This window comes from Ornithorhynchus anatinus, chromosome 15, assembly GCF_004115215.2.
Source record: "Ornithorhynchus anatinus isolate Pmale09 chromosome 15, mOrnAna1.pri.v4, whole genome shotgun sequence".
NCBI classification, from domain to species: domain Eukaryota; kingdom Metazoa; phylum Chordata; class Mammalia; order Monotremata; family Ornithorhynchidae; genus Ornithorhynchus; species Ornithorhynchus anatinus.
In genome coordinates this window covers 17228267-17241783 of record NC_041742.1, presented here as the reverse complement: position 1 = coordinate 17241783, position 13517 = coordinate 17228267, and the positions used below count along the sequence as shown (strand labels likewise).

General features: G+C 54.7%; 1 protein-coding gene across 1 annotated transcript in view; it reads left to right on the top strand.

Moving 5' to 3' along the window:
- PPEF1 (protein phosphatase with EF-hand domain 1) overlaps positions 1-9132 on the top strand; it is a 71719-nt gene extending 62587 nt beyond the window's left edge. Inside the window, exons 12-17 of the mRNA XM_039914214.1 lie at positions 1660-1845; positions 2896-3038; positions 4853-4959; positions 6163-6326; positions 6700-6784; positions 8239-9132. Coding sequence (XP_039770148.1) covers positions 1660-1845; positions 2896-3038; positions 4853-4959; positions 6163-6326; positions 6700-6784; positions 8239-8474 — 921 coding nt within the window. The 3' untranslated portion in view covers positions 8475-9132. The remainder of the gene's footprint in view (positions 1-1659; positions 1846-2895; positions 3039-4852; positions 4960-6162; positions 6327-6699; positions 6785-8238) is intronic.
- The last annotated feature ends 4385 nt before the right edge of the window (positions 9133-13517 follow it).

The following is a 13517-nucleotide window of genomic DNA, read 5'->3' as shown; positions in this document are numbered from 1 at the left end:
CCAAGCCTGTGCTCTCGCCATCCTCAGCCCTATTTTTCCACCCTGATAAAGGTCACTTCATTCTAGACATTTTCTCATGGGAGGGATTTTTCAGATGAGCATCAATGCCCTAGTCATCTCAAGACATCTGAATAGGTACTCGCAGATGAGGTCTATACTGCCTTGTGCTAATAATGATGATGCTCTTTGTTAAGCGCTTACTATGTGCCAAGCACTGTTCTAAGCGCTGCATAGAAACCGATCCGACAATACGCTGGTTTTTCAATCCTTGTGACCAGTTTTCTTTGTTGTATTTCAAGTGCCTCTAGAGTCTACCTTCCTGGCCCTTTTTTTCTTTCTTTAGACTTCCTCTTCCTGAATAATAAGAATTATAGTATTTGTTTAATGCTTACTGTGTGCCAGGCACTGTACTAAGTGCCGGGGCGGATACAGGCGAATTGGATTGGACACAGTCTCTGTCCCACATGGGGCTCAAAGTCTCAATCCCCATTTTACAGATGAGGTAACTGAGGCACGGAGGTCACATAACAGACAAGTGGCAGAACCGGGATTAGAATTTATGACCTTCTGACTCCCAGGACTGTGCTCTATCCTCTACACTATCCTGCTTCACACAATGAAAGAATAGTTTTTCTGAACAGTAGTAAATAATAGGACAAGATTTCACTCACGGACCTGGAAACCCTGTTAGGGGACCCTTAATGTAAGATAAGAACAGAGTTCTAAAGCAGTAATCTTTAAATTTATACACCAGAATGCTTCAAAAGTTGAACAGCAAGTGTTGGGGGGGGGGGGGGAGAAAAACCAATCATTGATATCTATTGAGAACCTACTGTGTGCGGGTCACCGTATTGCGCTCGAGAGAGTCCAGTGCAACAGAGCTGTTGGCAGGTTCTCCACCCACAAGGAGAAACGACGTGGCCTGAAAGAGTGCTGGCCTGGGAATTGGGAGACCTGGGTTCTAATCCCAGCTCTGCCAATTCCTCCCTCTGTGACCTTGGGCAAGTTACTTTAACTTCTCTGTGCCTCGGTTTCCTCTGTGTCTGACCTAATTAACTTGTACCTACCCCAAAATTGCTTTTACCATTAGCTCTTTTCAACCCCGAGCTTCCCGCTCACAGAGACGGGGGTTCTGGAGCTCTGTAAAGTGGGAGGAAAGGGGGTTGTGTTCCCATTTTGCAGATTGAGAAACTGAAGAGCAGAGAGGTTCCTAGGCCAGCCTACAGATCAAGATCCCAAAGGGTTTAACGGTTAGGCTGGGTGTGTGGAAAATTTGGCAGGGGAACATTAACTGGGGAAATGGAGGTAAATTGTGCCCAGTCTGTATCTTTCCCAGAGCTTACCCCAGTTTGCTTGGCACATATTAAGTGCTTGAAATTGCCACAATAGTTATTATTAATAAACGGAAAGATTCCGTCCATCTTTCCGGAGCACTCAGGTAGCCCGGAGAGAATGAATGATTCTTGCTCTCTGTCGATGCCGGGGGCTTAGTGGCTGGCGAATTTTTGCGTGTACGTGAGGGCCTCTGAATCACCATAATGCCGTCACACCTTCGTGTACCATATCGCGGAGAGCAACTGATCCTTGAGCAGGGTGGTAGAGTTGGAAACTCGGGCACTCTCAGTCAGCGACCCTTCCCCTTTGATTTGCCGTTCTAAGGTCGTCGATATCCTGTGGAGCGATCCTAGGAGCAGACAAGGTTGTTCCCCGAACACGGGTCGAGGGGGCGGTTGCTATTTTGGACCTGACGTGACCACGAAGCTGTTCGCCAAGTACGGACTGAAGATGATCATCAGGTCCCACGAGTGCAAACCGGAAGGTTACGACATCTGCCACAATGGGAGGGTAAGGGCGTTGCCCCAAGTCCAGTTCCTCTCACCGGCGGCTCCCGCCGGCCCTTCAGGGCTGCTACCTGAGGCGGGGACACCGTAAGTAGAATCTGGTTGACCGTCCTGGCCGGGAGGAGACTAGGGGATGTGGGGCGATCTACAGTGCTCACACAGCTGAGATTTATTGAGCACTCAACAAGGTGCAAAGCACCGTACTAGGAGCTTGGGAGAGGACAGTCCAACAGAGTTAGCCCAAACCTGGCCTGCCCGGAACGAGCTCCGGGCACAGGTTTCAAAGGACGAGAGTACCGCGGGAGGCTCAGCCTCTCTGGGCCCGGTCCCGGAGGGAGGGACCGCAGGACCGTTAAAGGGCTGAGCGTTTCTCCGAAGAGGCAGGATGACCTTGGGGTGCGTTCCGGGTAGAGCTAATGCCTCCACCTAATCTGGGGGAAACCTGGTAGAGATGGGGGCTTCGGCGGGCACGGGGAAAATTGAGGTCGATCCACAGACTGCCAGAGGGAAATGCGGAGGCTCTTAGGGGGAACATCCTTTCCCATGAGAATAGACTTCGTCACACTGTTTCTTCAGACCTGCTGACATGCCTGTGGGCGCAAAGGACAGTGGGGTATGAATCAGTCGGGCAACTCTTAGGCATTGATACTCGAATGACACAGGGTCCCCTGTGGTGGCGGAGACCCATCTTTGCCCCCTTAAGCTCTGTCCAGCGCATCCTGGTGGCTCCGACCCCTCTCTAGAAGAGTCGTGGGTGATCTGGCTAGGGTCAGCGTAGATGTCTAGGAAAGAAAGCCAGGGAAACGGAGGTTTCCAGGGGCACAGCAAGGAAGAAGCTCCACGCAGGACTGCACGCCTTACGAGGCCACGGGGAAACGGAGAATTGAGGAGTTCCCGTGACGGGCTGACTTCGAGGCGTGGATCGGGGCTGGCACCGCGGAACCGAGAAAGTCACTTCCCTCTCCCCGCCTGAGTTCACAGCTATCCCTCAGGAGTTGATCATCCGTCGGCCAGCCTTCCCCTGACTGGCGCTCTCTCTCTTCTCCTTAACCAGGTGGTCACTGTCTTTTCTGCATCTAATTACTATGAAGAAGGCAGCAACCGAGGCGCTTATCTCAAACTGAACCCTGATATGAGTCCTCGTTTTGTTCAATATCAAGTCAGCAAGACAACACATAAGAAGACTTTCAACCAAAGGTAACTTAGAGTTCAGCTTTATGCTGGTAGATTAGAACTGTGCTTGATCGGCAGTCTCTGGATCGCCCCCCGCCCCCCCGGGGCTTGTCAAGTGGCTGAGAGGTGAAGGAGGTACAGCCCCGCTGAAATAGCCAGCATTGGTATTTATTGAGCCCTTACCGCATGCAGAGCCCTGTTCTGTGTCAGCCATGCTTCCAATATACCACTGACGGATCCCATACTGGGCCCTTGGGGACCTGAAAAACAAAAAAATCACGGTCCTGTCCCTGAGGAGCTTATCATAGAGCAGGTGTGGCAGGCGCTAAAGCGTATTTACAGGTAGGAGGAAGCCGGAGAGTGTAAAAGGATGCACACAGTGCAGAGGAGGCGTGTGAATATCCAAAGGCTTAGGTGTGACGGAAGTGTTCAAGTGCCAAGACTTCATCAACTCTCATTTCCTCACCCACGCGCCCTTCCTTCCGCAGGGATCTCTGCCCCTTAAGCCCTTCGATATTCCTCCCCCCCCCCCCCACTGCTTTTACGTGTCTGTCCTTTTCCTCTGCTGCTTGCCCCGCTGTCTGCAATTTTGATTAATGTCGGACTCTCCCACTAATTTTAAGCTCCTCGAGGGCAGGGATCATGTCTTCCAACTCTGTTATATTGTCCTCTTCCAAGCAGTTGTTTCAGTGCTTTGCACAAAGTAAGTGCTCAATAAAGACCGTTGATTGAAGGGTGAGCTAGAATGAGAGGTCAGGCAGGGAAGGTGTCCTGGCACAGATGTGATTTCAGAAGAATAGAGAATACTTTTACACATTTGCTAATCATCCTTGCTCAGGAGTCATGGTCATATTCTCTGCTTATTTCCAGTTTTAAGGGTCCGCCTCATTGATTTGTTTGGGTGGTTCCTTGGGCCAGATTTTCTTCTGGACTGATGCCATTTCAGCGCCTAGAATTTACATAATATTCTGACCCAACTCGTGTCGTCTGCCTAGATTGTGAGCCCCATGTGGGACAGGGACTGTGTCCCACCTGATTAATTTGTATTTGGACCGGTGCTTGGCAAATAGGAGATGCTTAAGAAGTAGCACAGTTCCGACTGACCTTCCAGGAAAAGCGTCCAGTTTTCCCAGACGTATCGGAAAGCCTGACTGCAATATGGTAGACTTTTCACTAGAGTTCCTGGAAGGTCTGGCTTCCAACCTGGTACGTCTCTGCTGAACGTGCGAGACCTGTAAGGGCCACTTCTGAAGCAGAAGCGGGGCCATCCACCTCCGCATCGAACAGAAAGTCCTCATATTCGGCTTTAAATCAGTCATTCACCTTGCTCCCTCCTACCTCACCTCGCCACTCTCCTCCTACAACCCAGCCCGCACACTCCACTCCACTTCTCGATCTCGTCTGTCTCGCCGCCGACACCTTGCCCACGTCCTGCCTCTGATCTGGAATGCCCTCCCTCCTCGTATCCGACGGTGACTCTCCCCCTCTTCAAAGCCTTTTTGAGAGCACATTTCCTCCAAGGGGCCTTCCCTGACTTAAGCCGACCTTTCCCCTTCTCCCATTCCCCTCTGCGTCACTCTGACCCGCTCCTTTCGTTCATCGCCATCCCAACCCTACAGCATTTATGTACATATCTGTAATTTATATGTATTAATGTGTTTCTCCCCCCCACCCCCGCAGACTGTAAGCTCGTCCTGGGCAGGGAATGTGTCTGTTGTTGTAGCGCACTCTCCTAAGTGCTTAGTACATTGCTCTGCACCCAGTAAGCGCTCAAGAAATACATTTGAATCGAATGGTCGAATGAATGAAACGTCCTCTTGGGTTTATTTCGTACACAGGGTGAGTTTGGTGGAGAGTACTGCCCTGCGGGCCCTCCGAGAGAGACTTATCGGCCACAGATCCGAACTCGTCGCCGCTTTCCGGCGGTTTGACCCAGGTGACACGGGTAAGTAAGCCAGGCTTCCGACCTCTCAGGGCGCTCCACTCCCAGGCTACCCCGGAGACCTATGGCTTTCCTCCTAGGGGTTTCGGTCCACGCCGCCTTTAGAGAGAGCTAGGAGGCGCCAGGGTTAAAGACGAAAGGGGAGTGCCCTGTGTGGGCTGCAGACGCCCTCCCTCCCGCCCTCGCGTTGTGGAATCTGGATTATGGAGCAGCAGCTGACACCTGCGCCCAAGACTGGCAGTTGCCGATTTCCCCCAACCAGTGAGCCTTCCCATCTGTCGGTCCAGCTCGTTCCCCGGAGGCCCTGGGCGGGGCACGTGTGCTTCTCCCCCCAGGGATACCTGCGGGTCCTAGAGGAAAGAGCACAGGCCCTGCAGTCAGAAGGACCTGGCTTCTAAACCTGACTCCGCCCCATGTCTGCGGTGTGACCTTGGGCAGATCACTGAACTTCTCTGGGCTTCTGTCTGTAGCTGGAGAATTCATAGTGTGAGCCCTATGTGGAGAAGGGACTGTGTCCAACCCAATTACTTGTATCTACCCCAGTCCTTAGCACGGTGCTTGTCACATACTAAGTGTTTAACGGGAACCATCGTTATTAGTATTATTGTTGTTGTTATTGTTCTGTGTGCCTCAGTCACCTCATCTGTAAAATGGGAATTAAGACCGTGAGCCCTATGTTGGACAGGGACGGTGTCCAACCCGATTATCTTGTATCTACCTCAGAATTTAGTACAGTGTCTGGCCCGTACTGAACGCTTAACAACTGCCACAACTTCTCCTGTGAACAGGAGAACCGACAGGTAACCAAATGCCCAGTCGGGGACCCTTGGGAAGGCCAAGCCAAAGTTGTGCAGAGCAGGCACGGGGCCTGTTGCTGGGGGCAGAGATTAGCCAGATCTGCTGGTACTCTTCTCTTCCTCCTCCTTTTCCTCTTCTTCTTCCTCCTCCTCCTTCTCCAGTAGAAGCTGTGTAGGGAAGAAAAAGAGGAGAGCCAGCAATCAAGGCCTAGGGCAGGGGGCACGGTGCAACTGTGAAAATCAGGTCAGGGGCCCTGGGAGGAAGAGGCCATTACGCATTCAGAGGCAAACAGACCCTCCCGCCAGCAGACCGGAAGGCGGAGACCCTAGCAGGCCTCCTCTGAGCCCTGAACAGCGCCCGCTGGTCTCCCACGCCGACCGCACCTACGTTCTCCCTCTCTCTCGCCAGGCAAGATCTCCGTACCCGATTGGGTCTCGGTCATGGAGTCGGTCCTGAACCTGCCTGTCCCGTGGAGGTCACTCTGCACCCACCTGGCGTCCCTGGACCCGGAAGGAAGGGTGGACTACCTGTCGTGTTTCAGCCATCTGCAGGTCCAGGAGCCCGTGCTAGAGGTGAGCAGGCTGGTCACGGCGTTTGGCCTGTGCGCCGCGGATGCCCTCTCACACCCCGGACACAGCCGGATGGCTTCGCCCTCGCCTACCTCGGATCGGCGTCGGGGGGTGGGGCGGGAGAGATGGTTGGAGGGGTGAACCCACATCCATCGTGGGGCCTTTGTCCACCTCAGGTCTTGGCGCACAGCGAGAGCCTCGCAATACCTCACTTCAGGGATTTAGAAAGGAGAGGTTCATTAGAAGAAGACAACGGCAGGGTTGAAGAATTAGTCGGTGTGGGCAGGATCGTGGCGGAGCGAACAACCTGCCCCGGCGGGATGTGGGTTGGTTTCCCTACGGGCGCTCAAATACTCGCTTTGAAAATATGTTCTAGGCTCATTCGGCTCTAGTGGAAACCCTGTACAGATACAGATCGGACCTGGAGATCGTATTTAACATCATCGACAAAGACCACTCAGGTAAGCCGACTCCCCTTCAGCCTCGGAAGGAGAGTTCCTCTCCAGGTGAGTTTTGCCATGGTGATTTTAGAAAGAGCCATTAGGTCGGTGGTATTCATTGAGTGCTTACGGCATGCAGAGCTCAGAACCAAGCACTTGGTCTGCGGTACAGTACCATGGTCTCTCCCCCGTACTTCCAGCCGCTTCTCTTGTCTGCTCTCTAAATCCGCCCCCTCTATCTGGGCCTTTCCCCCCACCCCCACATCCCACTCGCTGCTCTTTTCAGACTCTCTCGGAGACTCCTTCCATCCAGCCGTCACGCAAGGCCAAATCTCCCCCTTCCCGACGAGCTCTTCCCCAGCCCCGGCTCTCCACTCCCACACCTACCCAAGCCCCGAGGAGGTGGCCTGTCCCTACACAGAATCCAGAAGAAAATCACTAGAGAAAATGAGGTCTATGACCCCGTGGGGTCTGCTACTCCGTCCTAAATCCTCCTTGACCTCTCTCAGCTGCCTGGGATACTGTGGGCCCCCTTCTAATAATAATAATAATAATGATGGTATTTGTTACCCGCTTACTACGTGCCAGGCACTGTTCCGAGCGCTGCGGTGGAAACAGGCAAATCGGCTTGGACACAGTCCCTGTCCCACATGGGGCTCACAGTCTCAGTCCCCATTTTATAGATGAGGAAACTGAGGCCGAGAAGTGCAGTGACTTGCCCAGGGCTACACAGCAGACAAGTGGCGGAGCCGGGATTAGAACCCGTGACCTTCTGACTCCCAGGCCCGAGCACTGTGCCGTGCTGCTTCCTTTCCCTTCTCTCCCATCTGGTCCTGGAGACACACTCTGAGCTCGATTTGACTGTCCTGTCCTCCTCCTCCTCTGAATTCTCTGGGGTGGGGAGGTCCTTCCCTGGAGAAGCTTCAGCTCCTACCTATACACAGGTGCCTCCCTAATCCACCCCACTTCCCCTGACCGCCCCCAGCCGCCCTCGCCACATACACCTCGCTGTGCCACCAGCACCTGAAATGCACCGCGTCTAGAACGGATAGACTCGGGTCGACGACGCCGTCATCTTGCTGGCTCTTTGGGCGGTGACCCTTTCCAGATCCGCCCATTCCTCTCTGCCCAAACTGCTTTTGGCCTCCTCACTGGTCTCCCTGCCTCTGACCTCTCCCCCGCTTCCACTCTATGCCCGAGCGCTTAATACGGTGCTCCGCTCACCTTAAGCGCTCAGTAAATACCATCGATGGAACCGACAGACCCTTGTTGTTAAGGGTGGCGGGGCGGGGCCTCTTCGCTTCCTGCCCACTCGGAGCCAACACAGATAGGTTTAGAACAGTGTGTCTTTTGACCCGTCTTGCCCGCTTGCCTTTGCTTCTTCACTTCTCAGTGGGCGGTGGGCAAGGGATGGGGGTGGGGGCGGGGGGGCCCCCCATCGGTAGGTGGCCCAGACTCGCCTTCTCCCCCACCAGGGCTGATCTCGATGGAGGAGTTCCGTCAGATGTGGCAGCTCTTCAACGCCCACCACCACGTCAACGTGGACGACACCACCATCGACCACCTGGCCCAGAGCATGGACCTCAACAAAGACGGCAGCATCGACTTCAACGAGTTCCTGAAGGCCTTCCACGTGGTCCACCGGCACGACCCCAGGTGGAGCACCAGGGAGGGAACCCCCCCGCCCGCCGCCGAGGACGAGGCGTGGTAGCCGACAGGACCGCCCGCCCGGTCGTCCCCTCCCCGGGCCGGCGGGGGCCGACGGAGTGGTCGCCGGGGAGAAGAGGCTCATCGCCGGGACGGGTCGCTGTCTCGCCTCCCGCTCGGGGTCAGCCCACGCTCCTCCTAAATCGGGCCGAGAGAGCGGAGCCCGGCGACGGCGTTCGAGCTCTCCGAGGTGAGCGCCGGTAGCGGGGGCAGGCGGCCCGGCCCGGGGAAGAAGACGGAAAAAGAGGGTGAGAAGTCGAAAGCCCTTCCACTCCAAAATCTCGTCACGAATTAGAAATCAGTAACAGTTGGAAACGGTACTTCAGACTCGTTCGTCTCCGCGTCCCCCCCAGGCCGCGAGAAAGGAGAGGGTAGGCCCACGTCCTGCCGGATCGCCCCCGGCCCGTACGGAAGGCACGGGGGAGACCCCGAAGGAAGACGGTACTGGCCGTTGGTTGAGAGGGCGTTCCTGGCGCTACTGCCTCAAGGACCTGGTCCGGAGCCTGGGAGGCATTTAAAGCCCTCTAGACTGTGAGCTCCGTTTGGGCAGGGAGTACGCCTACCAACCTGGTTATATTGTACTTTCCCGAGCGCTTAGTACGATGCACTGAACACAGTAAGCGCTCAATAAATGCCGCCGATTGAGCGAAAGCTTTTCTCTATATCGGGAATTATGCTGGTGTTCATTTCAGACCCCTGGACGGCAAATCCCTGTTGAGAAAGCTCGCCTTCCGACATATTCGCGCACTTTGCCAGTTTGTAGGATGAGTCATTCCCTGAGTTTTAGAGCCTCCACTGCTAGCTAGCAGTGCAGGTCTGGAGAGTTCAAAAAGATGGGATGGGATGGGGCGGGGGGCGGCGGGGGGATCGTGCTGGAGAGTTGTCTTCCTATCCAGCAGTCTCTTAAGAAGGGAATGAAGATGGGTGCAGTTCAGATCCTGCCCCCGACTCGGAGAACACGGTCACCGTTAGTTCCCGCCGAAGCCCGGGACTAAAACCGTCCCCGTCGTCCTCACCCTCGATGACAGAGGAGGAGAGTGAGACATTGTCCGTGGCACCTGGAGAATCTCTGAGACCCCAGCGGAAGCACTGTCCTGCCCGAGCTGCCGTGACCGTGGCTAGGTCAGGGGACTGAGACTCGGGACACCTGGGCCGCTCTGGGTCTCCGTCTCCTCATCCGTAGAATGGGGACTCAGTACCCCTTCTCCCTCTCCTTAGGTGTTGGGACGGGGACCGCATCTGACCTGATGGTCTTTCATCTGTTCCAGGGCTTGGCACCTAAAACACCACTATTGCTTGCAGCCGTCCTTCAGCTGTAGCAATGGGGCACTTATCGTGAGCAAGACTCCATTCTAGGTGGGGAACAGATCTGTCACGGCGCACTCTCTTCTGTGGGTAAGGATTCATTCAGTCCGTGAATCAAAGAAAAACGCAAGCATGCTTTTGGTCACCGTCCACACCGCTGCTGACCGAGAGCCCCGGGTGGACTCTCAGCTGGAAAAGCTGCAGGGCCCCTGTCTCGCCCGCTCGTAGCCTCAGAGAGCTCACCTAACGTGGAGCCGAGCCCACTTCTTCACTCCCTTCATCCTTCGCTCTTCTCCCCTTGAACTTTCTGTCTGGGCTCCGCCCTTTCTCGCTGCTGCCCTTTCCCCGATTCGCCCACTTGTCACTTAGGCAAGACTGACATTTTCATCTCTTGGTCTGCCATCAGTCCCGAGAGCGCTCGATCCCGCCGCTCTGCCGTGTTCTCCTTCCCCATATGCATCACTCCTTGAGTAGGAAGAAACCCATTGAAAGAACAGAAAGCAAACTTACTTTCAGGAAAAAAAAAAACCCAAATGTTTTCCCAAGTGTCTACTGCTAATGTGCTAATACAGGAAAGTTCTTTTGATTTCTCTGTAATTTTCTTGCAGCTGGTGATTACCTATCAGTGGCAAGGAAACTCAGAAGGTTCGATCCGGTCTTCTAGGCATCTATCCTTTTGGGGTGTTAGAACAAGCAGCCGTCTATCCCTGCCAAAAGATATATCCATACTAACATGTTCTCTCGGTTTGACATTTAGTAAAATGTCCCCCTCGGCTCCCTCGCGAAGAGATCGGCCGTGGATGCGTTTGAGGTAAGGAGCCGGTCGGCTCTCCTGCGCCATCTGAAGAAACTGAGGCTCCAGAAGCCGAGGCTCGAGCACAGGCCCGGAGTGAGTATGGTCAGCGTGGCTAGTGGTGATGGCCGTTGTTACAGAGGCATGTGTGGTCTAATGGGAGGAGCCCCGGCCTGGAAATCAGAGGGTTCAGGGTTCTTAGGTTGGCTCTGTCACTTACCTCTCGTGTGACCTTCTCTATGCTTCAGTTTCCTCATCGGTAAAATGGGGCTTTACCTGTCTCCCTCCCCCTTAGATTGGGAAAACTCCATGTGAGACGGGGACTGTGCCTGTACTAATTATCCCGTATCTACCAGGGGGCCTACTGCAGTGCTTGGCACATGATAAGCGCTGACCAAATGCCCCTACTATTATTATTATCATTATTACATTCACTCAGCTGGAGCGTCTCCAACAAGAAAAATCAGGACAAATTAGGGGTCGATTTTACCTGATTCAGTCTCAGCTGAATTCCCGCTCCCCCCGACTTCCCAAGAACTGAAATTTGTTTTTGCCTGCCCTGAAAATTCATTTACCTGGTTTACAAATCCCATGTGACTCTTCCTACCACAGTCGAGTTAGTTTAGCATCCGCCCCATTAAGACTGTGAACCCCTCATGGGACAACCTGTATCTACCTCAGTGCTTAGAACAGTGCTTGGCACATAGTAAGCACTTCACAAATGCCATTATTATTATTAAGAAAGAGGAGGAGGGGCCCGATATAGTGAGACGCTTTGGACGCGGTTTGGCCCTTACAGCTAGAGGGACCTGATCTCCACAGGCAATTTAGGAGGAAGGGAATTTACCCAAGACGATTCAGACTCCAGCCTCTGTGGGTACGGGGAGGCTTGGCCCTCAGAGGGCATAGAAGCAGGGGGACCCTGCTGCCCGCTCCGCCTGGGCACAGCCACGGACCAGACCTGCCAAGATCCGCCGTGCTGTTCGGGTTGGACACGGTCCCCGTCTCACACGGGGTTCACGGTCATAATCTCCATTTGACCGATGCGGTAACTGAAGCCCAGAGAAGTGAAGCGACTCGCCCGAGGTCACGCAGCAGACAAGTGGCGGAGCGGGGATCGTAACCCAGGTCCTCCTGACCCCCAGGCCCGGGCTCTGTCCACTAGGCCCCACCGCCTGGAGACATTTGCGCGTGGACCCTTGGGCCAGCAACGGCTCCCCCTGCACCCCTTCTCCCTGCCGGAGGGGAGACTGGGCTGAAGAAAGCGGTAAACGGACAAAGAATGATGCGAATATAAATGGAAACTCCAGGCCCGTGTGATTCACTGAACCAGTTTGAGTCATGTTCTGCTAATGTTTCCGCGAACAGTATGTTCACAGCCTGATTTAATTATAGACACTATTTATCGCAGCTCCGGCGAGCCCGGGGAGTGTGTAGAATCCGCCACTCCCGGCAGAGTGGGTTCTTGGGCAGAAAGACCCGTTCCCAAAGACAAGGGCCACTGCCGGCGGGAAAGATGAGCTTCTTGCCGGCGTCCAGAACCCCCAGTTCCAACAGACCCGGCCGGCTGACCGGTACATCGCTGGGGAGAGGGTTCTGGCGGTTAGGGACCTGAAGGGGAATGAGGATGCAACCGAAGAGCAGTGTGGCCTAGTGGACAGAATGCAGGCCTGGGAGTCACGAGGAGCTGGGTTCTAATCCCGACTCCACCACGTCTGCCGGGTGACCTTGTGCAAGTCACCTCGCTTCTCTGGGCCTCGGTTACTTCGTCCGGAAAATGGGAATCAGGAGCGTGAGCCCCATGTGGGCCAAGGACTGTGTCCGAGCCGATCAGAACACTGCTCGGCACGTGGTGGGCGCTTAACAGGTACCGTAGTAATTACTATCCTTATTATTCAAGGGAAGTGAGAAGGCTAAGGTGGGGATTCCAGTTGACCCCTCCCACTCTCCCTGGATGCCGGTGGGTGCCGCGGCGAAGAGCGTCCTCCCGCCCAGCCGGAGCTGGCCGGATGGCAGAGCTTCAGCCCGGTGGCGGCCTCTGAGAGAGGAGATTGGACCATCACGGGTCACTCGCTGGGGACGGTCACCAGAAGGAATCTGGCCTGCAGGTGAAGCGGCCGGGGCTGCCTGCCTCTGACAGGGCCCGCCGGAGGCCCTACCAGGTTTCGGGACGAGCTCCACTCGAACATTTGAGTCTTGGGTTCTGCCTGCTTTCAGAAACTGCACTCGTTCACAGACCACTCACAGTCCCTTTCTCAGACAGGGCTAGTGCTGCTCCTCCATCTTCCTCTTCTTCCTCCTCCCTCCTCCTCCTTTCTTCTCCTCCTTTCCCCTCCTCCTCCTCATCTTCCTCTTCTTCCCCCTCCCCTCTTTTTCTTTTCTTTTTCTTCCTCATTCACCCTGCCATTTTTGCACCTCCTTCCTACCCTCAGAGAGTACTCTAATTCGAGGGCAGTGCGAGATGGCGGTCCAGGCGGTTTTGGCCCACGGACTCGGCTTTCGGCGTCTCCTCTTCCCTTTTCGGAAGAGGAAGGAGACGGTCTCTTGCTTTAGGTAAGAGGGCCATCCATCCGATGACCTTCCGATCCCACCCCCTGGCTCGCTTGATGGTTTCTTTTCCCAGCGACCCCCAAGGCGACTTTGGAAAAACAGATTCCGCAGAAAGAGAAGGATTCAGGATTTTAATCCCCATCTCTTCCTGCGACACAGGTGCAGATTTTTGTCGGCCCCGTTGCTCATACGTTGAGAAGGAATCAGAAGCTCTTTCAGATCTTTGACAGCTTTTATATAAGGTGCACAGAAGGTGCGTAGGTTTTAGGACTGAAGGCATAAGAACAAATCATACTCGTTTTTCCCTGAGGAAGCGTTCGGTACGCTCTCTGACACCCGGGTGGACCCCGTTCCTCAGATGCTAACAAACGATGGCATTTGCACGGCGGGCGGGGCACA